At 36.2% G+C, this 22,442-nt stretch overlaps 1 protein-coding gene across 1 annotated transcript in view; it reads left to right on the top strand.

Annotated features, from left to right (window-relative positions):
• The first annotated feature begins 2,212 nt into the window (after positions 1-2,212).
• The window catches only part of agmo (alkylglycerol monooxygenase), a 34,259-nt gene continuing 14,029 nt past the window's right edge, over positions 2,213-22,442 (top strand). The window contains exons 1-6 of the mRNA XM_058745636.1: positions 2,213-2,499; positions 6,039-6,169; positions 6,438-6,589; positions 18,435-18,538; positions 18,685-18,780; positions 20,562-20,628. Coding sequence (XP_058601619.1) covers positions 2,377-2,499; positions 6,039-6,169; positions 6,438-6,589; positions 18,435-18,538; positions 18,685-18,780; positions 20,562-20,628 — 673 coding nt within the window. The 5' untranslated portion in view covers positions 2,213-2,376. The remainder of the gene's footprint in view (positions 2,500-6,038; positions 6,170-6,437; positions 6,590-18,434; positions 18,539-18,684; positions 18,781-20,561; positions 20,629-22,442) is intronic.

Raw genomic sequence — 22,442 nt, 5'->3', positions numbered from 1 at the left:
GGCTGAGCAAGCAGAAAACACATCCTTATTGTTGAGCCCTGCTGCCTGTATCTGATTATTAAAATCTTATATGTTCCCTCTACTTATTCCAACACAGTTTTCTTAAAACAGATATGATAAACTGATTATCTTAATTTAATGTGAAGGCATCTACTTCCTCTAGTAGTGAGTAATCTTGAAAGATTTAAGTACTGTAGTAGTTAGAATTTGTGTCGTATGAGTCACTTTGCATCTACTTTTATGCTGATGCTGAGCAATAGGGACCTCCTTACAGAAGCTGAAATTCTGGGCCTTAATTGCATGTAATTGGACAGGAGCTTCTGCACTGATACACAACCGTTGCTGTGTATTCAGCTGCGAGTCTAATCCATCAAGACCATTTTTCTAACCCTCAGCACCTTCACGCCTTAAACTGAATGTTTCTATAGAGAAATCCAGTGAGGGTCTGCGACTCATCACCATGATTATGAGACGAATATATGCTAAGGCTGAGCGAGGAGCTTACATGAATAAGTTATTAAGGAACGAGCAGGGGAATATGCTAAATTCAGCTTCTCCTCCAGGCAGGGTCAGGACTTCTGCCTTAATTCTGAGAGGTGGGTGAGCAAACGGATCATATTCTATTACAAAATCAGGTCTGAAATATTATTATGGTCCATTCTCACTGTCGCCACAGAGTGAGCCTGCATTCTAATTCTTAATGCAAGCCAGGAGAATCAAGACACGTTCGCCCACCAGGACTAGTGATTCTGAGGGTCCTGCCAAAAGAGTCAGTTGTAGCTACAACTGCTTTTGACGGAAGAAACCACAAAAAGATATTTTGTTTGAATGTTTTCATATCACCAAGGAGATTTCTGGAACTTCCTGCACAATGGAATAGAGAGGGTCACACACAAAGTCATGCTACTCTCTGTTTCACATCGAAGCCTTTTACTGCCCTTTGACTTGTTAGGTTCTTTCTCCTGGACAGGAAAAGCTACATTGTTTTAAATATAGTCCAAGCCAAAAACAGCAGCAGACGCTACAAGCTTTCCCAAAATATGTGTTCATTTACAGTTTGCTGCTGCGGCCTTAAAGGGATTCACATATGATAGGCCTCTGCCTTTCTATATTTATGAAAATATAATTATTTATAATAAAATTATTTAAAACTATAAGAATAAAAAATGTCATAACACATTGAGTATTTGCTGTCCATTAATGTAAATTAAAAGCATGCGTTTAATATTTAAAAATGTACAATTGAATCAATATTACCTTCAAAAAAACTACTCATATTTTACAGGTACTGAATGTCTTTTAATGTCTTTATATACAGTATTGTTTATTGTCCCTTGCAAATGTATTTATTTATTTATCTATTCATTTACTTATTTTGGTGAAAACCTTTATGCATGGCTATATTGTTCATGTAGTAATTTTTTTAATTTAAAAAAATTAAGTCCCATATAAAAAGAGTAAAAAAAAGTTACTGTAGCTATACCTCATTTGTTTTTATTTTTTATTAAGTCCCATATAAAAATAGTAAAAAAATTAAAAAAGTTACTGTAGCTATACCTGATTAGTGTAGGCAATTTAAAGCATACTTGCGATGGGTAATGTGTGAAGATAACTAAGAGGAATCAAGGTCAACATTGTATTGTGTGTTGTAATCTAGCCTAGTAATTTTGTGAAATTATGCAAAAAGTACGAATATTATATTTATCTATATAATCGCTCAGTTTGCTATGTCTTTCTGCAAAAAAATAAAAATAAAAGTAGGCCTATAGGTCGAATTAGCTATATTATCTTAGTAAGTAAAAGTTCTTGTCGTGTGTCATGTGACATCTCTCTTCATGGCGGTGTTCTGTCGATTTGTGCTACCCTGTCAGATTTTGCTACCTCCCATTAAAACAGCAGGTAGTAGAATTCGACAACGAAAAATGCTACCTGTCAAATTATGATTTATTAATGTCTACACCTACCACAACCCTAAACCTACCCTTACAGCAATGCAAATACAGTAATGTGTTATATTCGCAGTTGTGGCTAGAAGCTACTGGAAACCAACAATAAATAATTTTTTCTATCTATTAGATCGTGTTTTATTAATGTCTACACCTACCCCAACCCTAAGCCTACCCATACAGTAATGCATATACATAAAATATTGTTGTTTAGCATGAGAAAAAAGACGCAATATTGATATGCGCATGCGCAGTAAGCCCTGGTAGGACAATCTGACTGATAGGATAAAATGTCAGAGCAGGTGTTTACAGTGAAGTTCAAAGGTGACTCTTGTAGGTGTTCATAAACGCCCATCTGTTTAATCCAGCAGTGCGAGGATCTATACTGTAGTCTCATTTTTTATTTTTTTTAACCACATTTACAAATACAATGGCGCAAGTGGAAGTAAACAGTGTGACTGTCTCTCAGGGGGTCCGTATATTGTTCAGTCTGATGACTCCTAATGAATCATCATTCGCGACTGTTCAAGAGGTGCCGAAATATGTCAATCAGGTAAGTGTGACGTCATTACCGCGTTCATGGAGGATTTAGGAAAACAACGACGAGATCATACACAGAGCTACACTGTTTTACAACAACAACAACAGCAGCAGCAGCACACTCAACAGAGAGATTGTTTTCGGCAAAGCTTACACAAGCAGAGCTTACATGAGGTGTTTACGTCTGTTTTTGTCCTCATTCCTGTTTCAGCACGCATAGCAACATTGTGTTAAAAAAAGTACAAGGATACCTTAGAAACTTTGCAGGGGTGCCTTAGAAATGTAGTGTTACGACATTATACTGTGAAAAGATTAGTTCTATCTATCTATCTATCTATCTATCTATCTATCTATCTATCTATCTATCTACTGACTACACAAGATTACACAAGTCCCCATATAGGACTACATTTATTTTCATTGCAGAATGACAATGAATTGAGTGATTATATAGATAAAATATTGATCATGTGTGTGTATGCAGTATAAAGCGTATTGTTAAAGGGATAGTTCACCCAAAAATGAAAATTCTGTCATTAATTACTCACCCTCATGTCGTTCCAAACCCGTAAGATGGATGCAAAGAAATAAAAAATAACGACTTTATTCAACAATTCTTCTCCTTCTCAGCAGTGGAGAGAGTATCACAATGCGGTTGCTCTCCTCTTAATGTAAACGACGCATGCATTGAATTGTTGAATAAAGTTGTTATTTTTGTTTTCTTTACTCACAAAAATATTCTCGTAGCTTCGTAAAATTATAGTTGAACCACTGATGTCACATGGACTATTTTACCGATGTCCTTGCTACGTTTCTGGACCTGGGGACATTGCGGTTGTGTTGCTGTCTATAGAGGGTCAAAAAGATCTCGGATTTAATGAAAAATATCTTAATTTGTATTCCGCAATTAATGACAAAATTTTCATTTTTGGGTGAACTATCCCTTTAAGCATGTTTTGTATGGTCAGTATATTATTGTAAACAAAACATCATAATCATAATTTCATCAGGATTTTGTCAGTATTATTAATACTGCACTGTCAAATGCTGTCAAATACTCTGACATGATGATCTTTTTGGCTTTATTGGTTACTCCACCCATGTTTTCTAACAACACGTCTAATACCACAGGTTTCAATGATGCCGTAATTGCATTTTGTACCTTTAATTGTGTGGTTTCTTAATTTTCATTAATGTGCAAAACAGTGAGCACCATGCCTGCAACAATTGGAAAATAAGTCTGCCACCTGTTCAGGTTTTTAAGCCCTACAGCAGGGAACTCACTCCTTACGTTTTAACAGACCCATATGTGTGTTTTTTGGTTTGGCTGCACTCAAATCAACACATGTTTGTTATTTGAGGTAAAACACTCACATTTTTACAGGCCTCCATAAACACATGAATAGAGAAATTGCAATTAACCACACAGCAGGAATCCTAATTGTTGTAATTCTGTCACAAACACACACTTGTTAAATTGCCTCGCTCACCATTCCTGCAGAACTTTATTTGAAGTTTCTGTCTCTTGATGTGTGTGGGTGAGACAATAGAAATTCTCTGTATTTTCTTGTCTTGGTCAATACATGAATCTGTGCTTCAACATTTTAGACTTTTTTTCTCTCATAAGCTTGAATTTGGAGTATAATTAAAAACTGTCATTCAGACTGTGCACATATCACTGTTAGACGATAAAAGCGAAGTTGAAACAATAAAATCTCAATAAAAAGTGTGTATTCGAAATTCGTATAAAGAAAGTTGAATTGACAGTACATTTCTTAAAAAACAGTTTGACTGTATTTGCATTTTTTTTTGCGTGTAAAGTTACATGAACCGTCCAGAATCTGACCAAGAAAGCTGAAGAAAAAACCTAAAACACTAACATCTGCTTCACAAATGTCTTTTCTTTTTTTTTTCCTGGTGAGATCTGAGTCCACAATCACAGCTTTATATACAACTATTAAGAGCCCCTCAACAATTTTTGCAAGCTTGAAATATGTTACTGCAGGGCTAATAGCTGTTTTCATTTTGTTTCTTTAAAAAAAAAAAAAAAAACACGCTGAAAAAAGGTTATAAGTTTCTCAAAACTTTGAAATTGAAGTGCACATATTCCCATAGTTTACTTGTTGCAAACAGCACAGCTCTCTGAAGTTAAATATCTAATTAGGTTGAATTTCATATACATGAACTTTAGTTTGTAGGTTTTGGAAGTAAGTTTCATAGCATTAGCAGCTAGAGCTTCGCTGCAGTCGGCAGCCAGATGTGTCCAGGTTTGCGTGTGATAGGGGTTCCCAAGAGGTCTATCCTGCCTCAGTTCACTTGTACACACACACACACACGCACATATAAGCACATGTCCCGTTCCACCTGTAGATCTACTCTATGCTGTCGTGTCCCCCCACACTCTCTCAGTTCAGTGTGCATGTGTGTTTGCATGTGAGAAAGTGAGTCTCAGGTTTCACACTGCAGAGTGACCCAGAGTACTGCCAGCACCACATCTGTTAAGTTTTTAATTGGTCTTTTGTGATTTGCCCCAGGTTTTGATGGGTAATCCAAGTTTAAGAAATCCTGAAAAACTTCCTTTACTTCCAAATCTTTAAAGTTAAAGCTTGCTGGTAAATTATAAAATTGGTGAATACAGAAGTTTAGAGAGCCAACTCGAGTTGGAACCTTCCAATTCCGTATGCTCAAATCCAGCACACACTTTGCATTGAAATTTATGTATTTGGCAGACACTTTTATCCATCTTGCATTACATTGGGATGCACAGTACAGTATATTTGTACCTTACTGGCCATATTCAATTGTAGCATTAGCATTTTGGTTGATTTTAGTTTAGTTTTAGTATTTAATTATTCTTTGTTATAAATTCTGTTTTTGAAATTAATTCTAAATAATGAATATATATATGAAATTAATTATATAAAAATTAATAAATTAAAAATATATGCATATAAATAGTTTATATATAAATAAATAAATGAATAATAAAACATAGATTTTTGTACATTTATTCATTATTTTATGAAGTTATGTGCCTTATGTATACATTTTATCACTTATAGTGAACCCATGGTGTTGCTAGCATCATGCTGTACAGCTTTAACTACAGGAATGCTTCTAATATATGTAGACAATATAGAATTTTAATATTGGATATTTATTGGTCATCAGCCATAACATGAAAATAATTATCAGCTTATTGATATTTTAAAAATCTGGCTCTTATCAATGCATCCTTATATGTTAATAGTTCATGCATTCCTGGGATTTGAACCCGTGACTTTGCAACAGAGCAACTCCACATACTTATGCAAAGGAAGGACTCACTGTATTTGCTGACAGATGCCTAGTGTGTTGAATTTTTATGCTTAGTTTGACAAGCAATTTTTAGGCCTGTCACAGAAAGTCATGTGTAATACTTGCACATCTTGCCTCGATCTTTTATATGTATGTACTAGTTTAGTAAATAGTATTAACACCGTATATAAAGTTATCGTAACTGTTATTCTTATTTTCATTCACAGCAGGATTTATGATTTTTCTGTGTTGTAGGCTACACCATATTTCATTGGTTTGATATTATTGGAGATTGTATTGGGATGGTTAAAGACAGATGGCCCTCACATCAAGATAAACGACTTCATCACATCTTTGTCCGCAGGCATGATGTCCCGTCTGCCTCAGTGAGTTGACAACAACTTTCCAAGTGTTACGAAACACAAGAAAGTCTTAGATTTCAAAACCTGATTTTGTCGATAGTCATACTCTATATCAGATGACACTTGACCTTACAAAGAGATTATGCAGTGTTTTGAGTACAGAAAGAAACTCAGTACAAATCTAATGTTATTTCATGTTTTACTGATGCAGTTTCCATCAAATAGGCTGTTTTATCTGCTGAAGGGCTCTGCTGATGTAACTTAATTCAGCTCTTTTGGTGTCTTTCTCAAGGCTCATGATGAGAAGTTTGGAGCTGTCAGCTTATATTTATGTCTGGAACAACTTCCGTTTATTGGAGCTTCCCTGGGATTCAGCTTGGACGTGGTGGCTTGCGTTTCTTGGTGTGGACATGGGATACTACTGGTTCCATCGATTTGCCCACGGTATGTGAATATCCTGCCAAATTCACTGCTATTATATCCATCCATCTGCTTTAAAGGAGTTTGCTGAATGTAAAAATGGAACATCATAACATTCCCATTTTTACAGGATGTGCTACTTTCTTCTTGTGAATTTTAATGATTGTTTTTTAAAATTTATTTGATACTTTAATCTAGTACTAATAGCATTTTTACACCTTTCAGTTCCAACTGGAATAGGAACTATTAAAAACGCTTTCCATAAGGATTATAGTGATATAAAGACAAAAAACAGACCAAAATTTAGGTCATAATCCACTGATATTCTTGCCATCCCTCGAAACTTGCTTCTAGTCCACATTTGTGTCCAGAACTCAAAAATGAACTTTTAAAAATTTTCATTGTCATGCATAAAATAGCTTTTGGTTATGTTTAAATGCTCTGGAAACATTATTTAATTCTGAAGTCATGTGCGGATGTTAGTTTTATGTTATTGCCATAACGGCTGGTTTAGTTCCGTGATAATGTTGTTTTGACCCTCAAAGATCGTATGTCTTGCTATACTTTTGCGAGTTCATAACTTGGAAATGCAAGTAACCGATGACTGTTTTGATTTACCTCAGACTCTATAGGATTTTTATTTTCCATATTTCAGTAAACACATTTATATACAGTATCTATTGGCTATCCAGATATGGAAAATTCATCTTAGGTGAAATGCTTCATCTGGCTGTACATTTGAAATATCAATCTGTCAAGAAGTAGGCGATTGCAAAAGACACTTATGTTTGCGTAGCATGAGAGTTCAGGCAGAGAGCCGTGAGACATGTGTCCAAACAGAGGATAACATTGTCACAGCTGTAATCTTTGAGTGCTGTGGTGTTTTTCTTCTTTCTTCAATAGCAGCCGTCGCGGAACAGCATTGCCAGTAAACATACTTTGTTACCATAGACTGTAAATCTGCTTCTCAACAGTTTTCTGTCTTGAGACATTGGATCTTGTCCTTGGAAGCAGCTCTGCAGTATGCTGGAGGAGAAAAAAAGCGTAATCCTAGTCTTGGTTTACCAAAATACAATTTTACAGGCTGTTTCGTTGTCTCAAATGTGCATTGCTCAATAATTTGCCCCATGTCCTCTTCTATTACACAAGTAAACATCCACACTGTGTCAGAGGCCAGGGCATTGACTTCAGTTTCTTCCGAGTGAAAAGGTAAAAACAAGCTACTGCCCTTTGCTTCTGAAGTATGCTTACCATATGCTACACCAATTCCATCTATTTGAGATTTAATGTTGATACGATGGCAGGACGTTTTTTAAATTACATCCTTCCAGACTTCACTTGGACCCCTAAATAAAGTGATGAGGTGCTTGTGGCTGTCATGTTATGTTTTCCATTGTCCCGGGTTCCTGCTCCGAGTCGGAAATGTCATTTTTGTCAGAGGTCTCCTGTGCCCAATTTGTTCTTTTTGAAGTCAGAGGAAATTATTCCTCTAGTTTTCTGTTCCATCGCTGTCCAAGATGACTTCTTTTGGATATCGTATGGTTATAATTCATAAAAGACCCAGACATAATGGCCTTTCTTTTTTTTTATTGTTACAGTAGTTTAGCCGCTATACCTTTACAACCAGAGAATACAACCAGAAAATAATCTGAACGAAGTAGCAATGGGAATTGTAAGGAATTGAATGGTTCTGAATGATTTGTGAGTCTTTAGACCATTTTATTATAAATAACTGACTCAAAAGAGTCATTTGTTAATGAATTGGACTTATTTGGTCGTGCTTTATTTCTAGTTGTTACAACCAGTGTTCAAAAAGTTCTCTATTCCCAAACTTAGACAAAGTGTATGTTGACAGACAACAGTAGTGAAAATTTAGAGATGATTTTGGGGATATTTAAGATAGCCTAATATTGTTGGCGCTGATAGCCTAGTGGTTAGTGCGCCGACATATAGCACAACTGTGCTCACGGCGACCTGAGTTCGATTCACATCTCTAGGTTTTTTTGCCGATCCCGCCCCGTCTCTCCACCCAATACTTTCCTGTCTGCACTCCACTGTCCTATCTAATAGTAAAAGGTATAAAAGCCCCCAAAAAAAGATAACCTAGTATTTACAATAACCTATATTTTTATTATTCCTTTATGTTAAGGAATTGTTCACCCAAAAATGAAAATGTGCTCTAAACGTACTCCCTCTTATCTATCCAAGATGTAGATCAGTTTGTTTCTTCATTGGCGCAGATTTAGAGAAATTTAAAATTGCATCACTTTCTCACCAACAGATCCTCTGCAGTGAATGGGTGCCGTTAGAATCTAGAATCCAGAATCTATGATCCATAATAATGATTTCTCCAGTGAAAAAGTCCATCTTCTGTTGTCCTCTCACATCAGTCTCGACCAACATATTTGTTTAGTATTGTACTGGACTTGCTTGTAAACAATGCTTGATCTGTGCATATTTCACTCATACAGTAATTCAGACTAGATGACTCTTTCATTGGGGAAAGGAATATTATGGAAGCAACAGTTTGAAGCAAAACACGTCTTATTGATGGATTTTTTTTGGGGTTAATGTGATGCTTTTATACGATGTTTGAACTCTCATTCTGACGGCACCCATTCACTGCAGAGGATCAAGTGATTTAAAACAAAATTTCTCAAAATTTGCTCAGATGAAGAAACAAACTCATCTACACTCTCAGAAATAAAGGTACAAAAGCTGTCACTGGGGCAATACCTTTTCAAAAGGTACATGTTTGTACCTAAAGGGTCCATTTTGGTACCTTAAAGGTACATATTAGTATTTAATGTGTACATATTTGAACCTAATAGGTACAAAAGTGTACCTTTTGAAAAGGTGCCACCCCAGTGACAGCTTTTGTACCTTTATTTCTGAGAGTGTACAATACATCTTAGATGGCCTGAGGGTGACGAAATTTTCACCTTTTGGATGAACTATTAATAATGTTTAATAATTATTAATATTTTAAGAAATTTTAAGCAAATGCTAATTTACCACATTAAAATGCAATACAAATATATAGAAACCTTTTTAAAATATTTGTTTTTTATGTGCATTGCATGTAAAATATGTTATTGATTATTTGAAGACCAAAAAACTGCACCAGCTCTTTGACTAAACCACATATCCACCTTTGTTATTTCAGATTTCACTTCTGACTACTGACTTTGAGAGGTTTACAGCTGGTGGTCTTAAGGTTTAGCTAATGATCCTTGAATAGTTTTCATACTCAGTTTTGGTTCAGTTGGTGCGCAGAAGCTTTTATCTAAAGCTCTATTCTTTTGGGACTTGTAAGCTATAAATCTTTATTATAGCATGAGAAAACAATTTTAGGGACATAACTGCAGAAATATGGCAACTATAAAACTATACTGACCCTAATTAGTGCCATTGTAAAATCGGAACAATTTTTGATAGTTTTTATTAATTTCATTTTCAAACGCACAAGTTATGAACTTAAAAAAAGAGAAAATCCCTTTTGTGATAATATAGGCATGCAGGGATCTGTTAAAATGCCTGTAATATCTGTAATATAATATCTGTAGCATTTAAAATTTGTGTTGTGTTTTTATGTAATTTATCACAGCTGTCTTGAATGACATTTAAAACTAGATTCAAGCTTAAATTTAAGAGCAATTTGTAAATTAGGTGTTTTTCCTTGTCTGAAGTAACCATTTAATATTGTTGGAAATTCATATCCTCATAAATCAAAGGCCACGGTTTGGTTTTGGTGGCTTTTGATGTTGTCCAGGCATCTGCTTCTGCGTGAGCTATTTGCATGCGTTCATTCTGCTCTCTTCTGTCATTCTCTGTTGCATTTTTTCCACATGTTGCCTTATTTTCCAGTTGCCTGCAAACCTTTATTGCGACTCTTGGTGGTGTTTGGCCTTTCCATGTCTTCCTCTATAGTGATGCCACACTCCAGTGTAGCAGGGCTGTCTTTCCGACCGCACGGTCGGTTTTGGCAAGATGGGCCAGACGAGGTTTCTGGTTTAGCCCGGACTAGGTTAATGGTCTTCTGGATCCTTTTACGCATCAAGATTTTTTTTTTTTTTTTTTTTTAATCCGTAGACAGAGAAGTGTATTAAAATAGCTGCGGTCCTCAATGTGCAATAGGAAATTTGGTCAATTGCACTGTCTACAAGAAGTACTTTTGCATTAAAACAAACAGATATTTGTTGCCATTTTGATTGTATAGCTGACATTTCAGTGTTCTTGAGATAAAATATAATGTAGTGAGATTGAATGTGGCCGGCTTGCTGACAGCGGTGGTAGCTCAGTTTGCTCTCTCGCACTCGTGGAGGCAGACCAACAGTGATTCTGGTCCCCATATGCTACTATTTCCAAAGAGCTCCACCAAAACCTCAGCTCAACCCTCTGAAGAAACCCGATGGGCTTTTGACAGGAAGGCCACGGTGGCTGCTGTTGCATTAGGGCTTCATCAAGTTAGTCTTTCATTTCTCAGTTTCATGAGTCATGAGCAATGAAAGATGTACGGTGGGCTCCAGAAGTCTAAGACCGCATTGAAAATCTGGGATTGAGGATTTGCTGTAATTTAAACCTGGAAAAGTTTGGGGATTTTGAAAAATACAAAGACATTCTGAGAATGAGAGTCCTAACAACTGATAAGTAATCCAGTTAACATCTTTTGAAGTAAAAACTGCATGTTTGTCAGAAACAAATCCAGGCATTTTAACATTCAGCTGTCACTTCTGGCCAAAATACGAGTCTATAGTCCATAATAACAGTTCTTGCTGTGAAAAAGTCCTTTCTCACTGATATATTTCTTTAGAACTGTTTTGGACTGTTTCTGCTTATATATTGTGCTTGATCTGTTCGCATTTCTCTCCTAATTCAGACAAGACAGATTTTTCACTAGAGAAAGCAATATTATGGATGGAAGTGGTTTTAAGTTAGAAGCGTTTTAATGATTTTTCCTTTTTTTTTTCATTATAAACATACTGCTTTTTGCTGCACAATTCTTTAATTCATGTTTTTATCAGCTGTTTGGACTCTCATTCTGACTGCACCCATTCACTGCATTGGTGAGCAAGTGATGAAATCAAATTTCTACAAGATGTAGATTAATTTGTTTCTTCTGATGATCTTGGATGGCCTGAGGGTGTGTAAATTTCCAGGAAATGTTCATTTTTGGGTAAAGTATTGCTTTAAACTGTGCTTAAATTTTTTTTATTAGTTGTCTTCCCCCCACTCCCCCCAATTTCTTCAGATTAACAGTCATGTTTTTTTCCCCGTTTTGTTCAGTAAATGTTTCATTGCATCCCCTAAAGTTTCGGAAGATTGATTTTCCTACAGTAATGCTCTCAGATTGGAGTGCTTTTGATGGCAGACTCGCTTAAATAACCTTTGTTTTGGTGATTAGTTTGGCCTAAGGTCGCATTCTGTTCCTCATAGATGTGTAGCATGACATCTTTAGATTAATTACAAGTCCTGCAGGTCTTTGGATCAGGAGACCCACTTGTAAGCCCAAATTTCGTAAAGCAACATGCATTTCAAGTCCCTAATTCCCTCTCCTTTTCATTCACTAGAGTCACATAAAGATATTTGAATAATGAGACTTTGGGAAACGTTTGGTCTGTCCAAGGAGGATATTGTCTGGTTTTCTAAGACACACTTTTATCTAATGTGTCTAGCTGTAGTGTCATATTGTGTCATTCTTTCTACTGTAGTTTGAGGTTTGGTTGAGGTTAGATGTTATAGGTTTAGACAGGGGGTAGGGAGGGTCATAAAGCCGAAGAGAAACCATAAACAAGTTATGGAAGGCAGTACGTAATGTTACATTCTTTATCACCTCACCCCGTTCAATGTTTTACAGTGGGGAAAGGTGTTTATGGCACTTGAGCCACTGGGTTTTCCAAAACTAAACTTTGATCATGTTAGAAATGGCATTTTGTGGCTGTCATCATTGGATATGCTTGGGGCAAAATGAATAAATATTACATCTGATGTAACCTTGTAAAGTTGCACAGAGGAAGGTTGTACAGTACAGAGGTTTGACTTTATTTGCACATTTTACGTTTGTAACTGGAATCAGAAAGTCATAAAAAGGAAATAAAGGCAGCTTTCCCAGTAGCAAAAGGTTGCAGTAGCACGTATGTTTACATATGGAACCTCTCAATATCAGGTTCAGGATACAGTAGTGGCACACGTTTAGCGTTTACGCAGACGGCGGCAGTTGTCAAGACAAACACATCGCGTCAACACCGCTGCGGGCCATCCCAAAGGAGGCCGGGACTGGATGTTATTGTTTTGAAAAGGAATCCTCTTGGTGGAAGGCAGCGGGGTTTAACCCCAGGCCACGGGGGCTTCATAAATCTTCTTCTGCCTCTGGAAGTCCCTGGCCGTGCAGGTTGGAGGGCGTACAAAAGAATCGAACCGGTCAGGATGTAGAGCCAGGGCTCAAACGAGCGCCCCCGGGACCCTGCAATAATATCAACAATGTCCAGCAAATCAGCCACTTGTGTTTGTAGGCGAGTGTGTGTATGTGGTTTTTGGATGAGGCCAGACCAAGTCAGTCTGAGGGATATCTCTTGCTGTTTCGAAAATTTTGTCATTCAGGATTGGAGTCTACCTTCACCATATGCCATGTGTGAAGTAGGGCTGGTTAAAAATATTTTGACCAAGATCGATCATTTAATGTATGCCAGTGTTTCCTGCACTGAATTTCAGTGGCAGACCCCACTAATGAATTTACAACCACATGGCAAAAGTTGCCATTTTATCAGTGTTTGCAGTCCGAATTGAATGTTGTAAGATAAAAAAGGCAGTGTTTTGCCAATTTATGGTGAGAAAAACACATTTACTTTTTCTTGCAGGCTGAAAGTAATAACATACTGCGCAATCAGTGTAGTCTGATTCAATAACAAATGACTTATTTAAACCAGTTCTTTTTAGTGAAACAAAAACATACATCACAGCTAGTGTAGTGTGATTCAACAGTTCTTACGAACTGGCCCTTTAATGAATCATTCAAAAAGAATTCACAAGTTAAATTAGTATAATGACTCTTTAAAGTGACCCTATTATGGGTTATGAAAGGTTCATATTTTGGTTTTGGGAGTCCCCAACAACAGGTTGACATGCATGCGTTCTTATAATATGCATTTATGTTACCTTATTTGCTCAACGACTCCCAAACGATTCCTCAATGATTCATTTTTCCAAACCCCTCCGTTGCGTGACGCTAATCTGCGGTGATTGGTCCGATTGGTCGGTTTCATTAAAGCAGAGTGCAGTGCTGCTTTGTGTACAGCCCTTACTGGGGAAACAGCTATTTTTAACGCTCCAAAAGTGGCACCTAGTGGCAACAAGTGGGCGGGCAATATGCTAATGTTTCATGTTGACATCAACATGAAACGGCTTAAGATTCGTTTTAAAACAATAACTTTATACACGGTGCACTTTCAGATTTAAACTTTGTAGGATGTTTTCATTCACTTAGAGCTGTGTTACACACTGCATGAAGGGTAATTTTCAAAAATCCACTTTAAACTCATTGAATCTGTCTGAGCAGTTACTCAACATAAACAAGTAATCATTACCTTTAGTAATAAAATATGTTAAGAAAATACATGAAAAATTCACAATTTATATGTTATACTATCTTTATGAGTGAGTTACTGAGTCAATCATTCAAGTGATTCATCAGGAACAAAAAAGTGACTTGCTACTTTTTTACTTCTTTAGAATAATTAACTACTTAGCGATTTATATATAATATACTGTTTTATGAGTGTTATATCTCAACATTTTGTCATGAGTTTAACCAATTCATTTAACCCAGGGGTTGGCAACCTTGAAGTGCATGAAGTGCCATTTTAAATTTTTCTGGTTAACCACTGTGCCAATAACCGTACACCTTTTATGCATGTACAGTAGCCTACATAAGCATTTTTAAAATGTTCTGACTAAAATCTGTATTTGATTGTCATGTCATGATTGTCATGTTTCTTTATTTTAATGTTTAAATTAGGCTTTGAATTACAGATTTACAATGTGACCCTACTGAACACCACTGTGTGTGTGTGACAAGGCCAATTTTGCATTAAAATGTTCGGTTTAATGGCCGATCTATATTAATGAGCTGCTTTAATTGCCGCATACAAACACACACATCACTCGCACTCAGAGATCGTAGCTCGCACTGCACACACAGAAACATTCAGGAGCTCGGAAACTTCTTGTCAGCGCTGCCCCAAGACTTTTATTAAGCGATACTGAATCTGTACATTATATTTCTCTGCAATGAGGAGATAAAATCGCTGTTTGTGAAGTAACTAAATTCACCTTCATTGTTTAAAGAGAGAGACATAGACGCAGGTAATTCATACACACAACTTTAATCTCTCTCTCTCTTTCTCTCTCTCTCTCTCTCTCTCTCAAAAGGGCCATATTTGAGAAAAAAATTTGAGCTACATCACTGGATATAGTCTGTCTAACATTTCTATCATAAAACAGCTGACTAATATTAAATGATTTGCAGCTTCCATCTTACCTTGCTCTCTTTCAACGTTAAACTGACACTTTGCGCAGGAATTTGAGGTCTGCCTCTGTGAACAGGAAACCCCTCCAACTTTGATTTGATTGGTCATATCAGTTATTTTGACAGCATGATTATGCAGTTTTTGTTGCTCAGTATTAATCTATTGTTTATTAACAATTGACAAACGCACTGTTTTTTCTGAATATCAGCCACGATTATTCATGTGTGGTGTCATTTGAAATATACCATTCTTTTTACAGATGTCTCCAGCAGCAGTTTTGACTGTGAGCGAAGACATTGTGAAGTGTTGTGGTGACAGACATGGGTTTGGTTGCTTCGGCTGACTGTTTGTGTTGGCCTCTCTTGTTTGCCGGCAGCTTGTCTGCTCTGCCCAGACGTTCACAGTTCATTGATAACCTGAGTGACATGGCATGCAGTCTCTCGCCACGCTAAGTCTCAGCGAGGCCCGTGGCATCATGTAGGAGCCAGTCTGAGGGTGGCACTAGAAGTGAGGTGGTATTCACATGTTTGCTGAAAAGGAAAACTCATTATTTAGTGCATGTGATGAAAACAGCTTGACTGCCAAGTGTTCTTGGTCCCTTATAGTTGTTATAATTAGGTTTTTGAAAGTGCAAATGTTTAGCACATTAAAAATACATTAACATTTGCAAGTGGAGAGATTGAATTTATTGCTTCTTTCGTAATGTTTCTACAGTACTCTTTAAACTGTGAGCTGTAATGCACAATGGTATATAATCAGTGTATTTTGTTGTTGTTTTATCCTTTAACCCTTTGTGTAAAGGCCTCTCACCCAATTCATATCTACTGTTACAGATGTACTGTGACTTATGGTAACTGCATGTGATTCTGTACACTTCTTTTCCTGTACTTTGCATTCAAACCAGAGTTTATAGATAAGAGTGATGTAAGAACAATAGACCCTGAAATTTAAGATGAATTTTGTTGTGCTTAAAATATACATAAATGCCATGAATTTCATACGTTCATTCTGAGAATGTCATGGCATGGTTTGGATATCAATTTAGATAATTTAGAATATTTTGCCGTGGCCCAGTACATATCTATAATATCATACAAAAAGGCCAAAAACTGCTAAATAGAATTAGCATATATATGACCTCAAGACTAATATACCTGGACTATTTTTTTATTTTTAGTGTTTTTATTTATTTATTTATTTATTTATTGTTTATAAATTTTTTGTAATCATTTCTGGTATTTTAAAATATAATATATAATAATAATAATATACAATAAAACAGAATAATAAAAATTTTAGTCCAGGTATAGCTTTGAGGTAATCTACTATATATGCTAATTCTATTTTTTTTTTACCCTTTTGTAATGATATTGTTGATTTTGATGACTCGTTCTGTGCTACAAAGATTTTTGTTCGATCAATAATAATAATAACAACAACAATAATAATATTGAACAAAAATCTGTGTAGCGCAGAATGAATAATCAATAATAATTGTAATAATAATAATAATAATAATAATACATTGTTTGATCACATAATTTTATTATTATTATTATTTATCCCACTCTAACCAACTAGCAAATTATGATTGTGACTATGAATTAACTACAGTTATCTCTCTTTGAGTGATGAGACCAAACTAATATTTCTATATCCATTTATAGTACACACTTCTTTTTGTGCAACCATGCTGTTTATCCCTGTATTCTTGAGAAAAGAACACAGTCTCCGTGTCTGAGCAGACCATAGTCTTTAGGCATGATGGGAAAGTCTTTTCTGTGGCATAGGTTCTCATCATTAAAGCTCTTCCCCTCTGAATACTGCCTGCCAAACTATGCGGCTTCCAGCCGAGGCCGGCGCACGAGGACATGGATTGCAATGAGGCCTAGCTGAACATACTTCCTACCGGTGACACCCCACATCAATCTTACACTGCTCTGCCCTAGGAGGTGAAAGCATGGGCTCACACACTCTCAAGCAATGACTGGAGCTCTGCGGGTGTGTTTTGAGAAAAACCTCTCATTTCATCTCTTGATTTGAAGCAGAAAGCTTTAAAGAGTGTCATTTACAACAAAGTAGTATTAGCTTATGCAATACTTCATTTAAAGTTTGGAATTTAAAGCTGAATTGTATATATTTTTCATGTAAAATACTTCTATATCAGCGTGATATGCAAAGACTAAAAATAATCTGTCAGAACAACCAATGGCGTTAGTTTGGAGCATAAATATCTGTTTGTTCAACCAATAGCAAGGGGGAATGTTTAGGGTAACCAAATTTTCATGTCATTTTGTTTGCAATTCTATTTGCTGATGCAAGTAAAATTACACTTTTTTTGTGACATTATTATTATTATTTTTATTTTATTATAATTTATATATAATTGCATTGCACTTAAAATGCAATGAAAATGCATAGTGTGCGAGTGAAAACAAAGCATCACTTCCCTGGTTCTGTTATCTGGATTAAGTGGACAGGTTGTTTTCTCAATGGAGAGCTTTGACTGCTCACTTTGCTGGCCTGGTGATTTTAACTTCTCAGCAGAGCCCCACTGGCAGAGAGGAAGGTTTCGTTCTTGCACTCTCACCACGGTGTGTTTTGTCAGCTGGATCGCAGCATTTCATCGGGAACTTCACCAACTCTTAGATTTGATGGACCTCACACTTACACAAGGCCTTCGACTATCTCAGAGAAAAATCCTAAAGAGATTTGACAGTGTTTGCAACCTCATTAGAGGTGCTTGCTTAGGCAATCCTGTAGACTTCCACTGACGGAGGAACCCGAACCGTATCAAGGAACCAGAATATTATTGAGACTTAGGGGAGAGGTTTTTTTTACTCTTTTTAACATGGTGCATTTTCTTGAGAAAATGTAAAAATGTTTCAAATGCTAGTATCCACAGAAACTTCAGGTACATTTTATTTTGTTTTGTTTTATTTTTAAAATAAATGTTTTTTTTTTTTAAATTCCATTTGGAGTTTCATTGTATTTAGGTTAATTTTTCTTTGTCCTGGTGGATATTCAGAAGGATGCAGAAAAATCTTACTGACCAAAAAGATGGTCCCTTTCCTTTTTTTAAGCTGATTTTTAAATTTATTTATTTATTTGTTTTTGGGGACCAGTAAATTACAGAAAAGTCTCAATAGTCCAGAAATGACAAGAGATTTAATATAGCACCAGATCCAGCACAGGTCAAATGTGGAGCATTTGCGAATAAAAAATGTCTAAAGCCAAAAGATGTCAATTAGTCTCTTTCATTGCTGCTAATCATTGATTCAGATTCTCCACATTGTTTTGACTGTATCACTCAGCTGTATCCGTCTCTCTTTTTGTCGTTTCAGAGTTAAACATCCTGTGGGCTGCCCATCAGGTTCACCACAGTTCTGAATACTACAATCTGTCGACAGCTCTACGCCAGTCTGTCACCCAGCAGTTTTCCTCATGGGTATGAAGTACCTGCATCTCACTAATTAATCTGTGATAATTTTGGCACGATGCATGATAGATGATGTAACAGTTATTAGTTAATGAGCTCTAACAGTGTAGCTAATGGCCTATTATGAAGTGATAATATTTGATGTGTTTTATCAGGCGTTTTACCTTCCGTTGGCGCTGATGGTCCCTCCGTCAGTTTTTGCAGTGCACATACAGTTTAACCTGCTCTATCAGTTCTGGATTCATACTGAGGTACTGTGAGATTTGTCTCTACTAATTGTTTAGCACATTTTATAACTATTTTTAATCTTTTAGTAACATATTATGAGCAATTTCTTGATTTTGAGCGTTCCAGGTTAAGTTTCATAGTATGTGTAGCCATTTTCAAAACTCTAACCATTTATAGTTTTGCCCGTTCTGTGGTTCTGAATACCACAGTCAATCATAAGTAATGAGATTTTGAGATTTTATGAAATATTCCAAACAGAAGCTTTACATTTGCCATTTAAATGGCCTTCAGTATCGGCTTTACATTCGGGGATCATTTGGGAAATGGATTTGGAATCACTTCCATCTTGTAGAGCTCTATTAGTGAAAACAGTCTTCACGTCTCCAGTTTTCTGAAGGGTATAATTTATGCTCCCTTTATAGGCTTTTTTTGATGTCGTGTAATTTATTGGCGTCGAATTCCCAGTCCTCATCCAACATTAAAACGCGAGTTAAATTGTGAGGGAGCTCCTTTCTTTTAAGATAGAATTCAGCTGTTGCCAGATCTCTCATTACATGAAAATAATGGCCCACTGAAATATGGCGCTCACTTACGCTGAGCTGTTCCCATTTTGCAGACGTCAGAAATCAAGCACTCAAGTAAAAAACCTGATGGTCGGCTCTAACACCTGCGATATATGCCTCATCAAGCTCGAATGGATGTTTAATATCCTGGTAAAATAAGGCATGGAGTGTGTATGTGTGCATTTAACTCGCCATAAAGCTTGTGCAGTGACACGCAGGCATATTTATGAGTGTGTGTTATCAGGCGCATTGGCTTCTATATGCGTCTTCTAATCCAATGTAATGTTTGTTTTACTTCCAATCTATAAATATTGTTCTTTCCATCTGGAAATTTGGCCACCTTTCTCTTTCCGTAGTTAGCAGAGTTTCGAACCGAGCTCATCAGATAAGAAAACACTATGTATTAATGATGTCTCCAAGTACATTTGTGAACATCTGAACCAGTCAAGGTTCCACAATCCCTGAAGAGCACATTTCTTCAGCGTTTGAAGCCAAGATAAAGACAAGGCACTCAATAGGGAAAATTAATCACATGTTGTATGTAAGACTAATATTAAGATTCGGTCTGCCTGTCCATATGAAAAATGTCAAAGGAGGACAATGGGCTAACCCATGATCATTTGTCTTTTGGTGTTTTGTCTGTGGTTTACATACTGCATATAGGAACGACCTGTTGCTGTTGCTGTTGCCACTTCGTGCATGAAAGGAAATAGTTATTAGTGAGGTTAAAGAGAGAGTTAACCAAAAAATGAAAATTCTGTCATCATTTACTTACAATAAAGTCATACTAAACCTGCATGACTTTTTCTTCTGTAGAACACAAAAGAAGCAATGTTCTAGTCATTTTTGTCCATGCAAGCTTTCAAGCTGAAAAATGACATAAAAGCACCATAAAAGTGGCTTGTGTGAGAAATGGATCCAAATTTAGGTCATTATTCAGTGATAATCTTATCCTTCAGTAAGCTGTTAACCATAGCAAATGGATCTTTGAATCTGTGATTTGAACAGTCTGATTTCTGAACGAATCAATCAGAAGGGTTTTGTGAACTAGATCAACTGATTCAGATCATCAGTGAATACGGTCATATTTCGCTATATGACTTCAGAAGACTTGGAATATAGCACACAAGTCACATGCACTACATTTATCATATTTTATGGTGCTTTGCATCCTTTTTGTAACTTGAAGGTTTTGTAACTTGAAGAATATATAATCTGTGACCTTGTGTTTTTGTCACTAGCTGGTCAAAGATCTTGGACCTCTAGAGTGGATCCTAAATACTCCCAGCCACCACAGAGTTCATCATGGTAAGCATTATTATCTTGACAGTAGAGTTGCATCGCACTGTAGTGCATTGGTATCAGTGGTGTAATGTAAGGATACTTCGTTACAATTCTTAAGTATGTTTTGGGAGTATCTGTACTTTACTTGAGTTTTTATATTTCAGCCAACTTTTACTTTTACTCCACTACATTTCCTAATTAAAATGTATACTTTTACTCCGATACATTTCCCCGAAGCATATTCGTTAATTATTACAAAATAGTCAGAAGTCAGAAGAACACGGACTGCAGGAAAGCAGATTTGACGAATCAGTGGTCTGGCAATTGCAAGTTAGATTCCTAAAAACACCTTTAGTCAAGTGCGCGCACAACCGGAGATGATTCATTTTCCACTCAAGTCGAGTCTGGGGAGTGCGATATACAGTATATCTTCTGCGATTAATATGGAACATTTTGTTGTAATGATATGCGATCTGACATTATTATCAAGTAGGCTATATTTATTTATTTATTTACAGGGGCAATGCACATTAATAAACATAACTGTAAATGTGCCAGAATTAGCCCAAAAGGCTATTTTTCATCTGTAGACCCTTGACAGAATGTTAAAAGGTCACCCTAAAAACAGAGACAGAGCATCACACATAGACACATCATATGGAGAGAGAGAAAAGTAAAAAAAAAAAATTGTTTTTACAGAAACATAAATCATATCACCAAATCACACACACGCATGTTGCACGCATGTTGATTTAGTCTATTAAAACTCAAAATTCCAGGCATTCTAAATTGTAGACGGCAAAAATGCTTCTGTGTGCTTTTTATATTTATATAATTTAATATAGACTAGTTAACTTAATCTACACAAAGAATACAGTTTTTCTGCAGATATCAGCATAACACATTTAATAATCATTTTATAAAAGTTCAGTAAAGCAATAAGTGACTTACATTTTAGACATATTTCTTGTTTTTGCTCAATTTTGCCAACGAAAATAGTTCCAAACAAAGATCACAGCACTGTTTTGTGTCTCTGAGCAATGGGCGGTGCTTACTCATTGAATGAATCAGCTTTTTGAACGAATCGGTTGAAAAAATTATTCAGTGCTTCACTCATTAGGTGCATTCGACTCGAAGCACGGCTACTGACGGCGATCAACGAGAGTAGCCGCTTGCAGTCGTTGAAAATGGAGCCATCAAGCCGGACACTTTCTGCTCCCGTTTTAAATCTTTATTACAAACAGTCCCGCGGGTCTTAAAGAACTTTGTTTTTCTACCTCCACAAGACACAAGTGCATGTTGCCTTGTTTATCTAAAAGTGCACTTTTGTTTGTTTTAAACCTAGCCAAAAAGCCTGTGAAACACAGTAGACTTTAATTATATCTCTTTATTGTGAAATTACTACATTTCCATGTCAATCCATGTTCATTTTTACCGTGAACAAAGCGCTGTCACTTTAATTCAGCTCGTGCAGCACAGCAAAAATAGACTTATTACTGTGGAAACAATCTCTGCACTGCGGCAGACGCACCGCTCCTGGAACGCACGGCCGGTGTCATGAGAAATCGAGTCCCCCCTCGAAATTGGGTCCACTTAGGACCCCGAGTGATCCCATTTCCTAAATAAATGTAAAAACGTATGGCTTACTATATAGTGCATAATAGAACAAAATAGTGCATAATGAAAAAATTTAATGTAATTTCTCACACTTGATTAACTGCTAATTAGTAAATAAAAGTAATAATATCCTATTAAGTAAAAAAAAAAATTTAATCATTAATGTTTTAAAATAAAACATTTGACATTTAACACTTAATTTAACACATAATTAAAAAACA

The sequence above is a fragment of the Onychostoma macrolepis genome, chromosome 15 (assembly GCF_012432095.1).
Source record: "Onychostoma macrolepis isolate SWU-2019 chromosome 15, ASM1243209v1, whole genome shotgun sequence".
Taxonomy (NCBI): Eukaryota; Metazoa; Chordata; class Actinopteri; order Cypriniformes; family Cyprinidae; genus Onychostoma; species Onychostoma macrolepis.
Note: the sequence above shows the minus strand (reverse complement) of the source record. Positions and strands in the feature narration are given on the sequence as shown.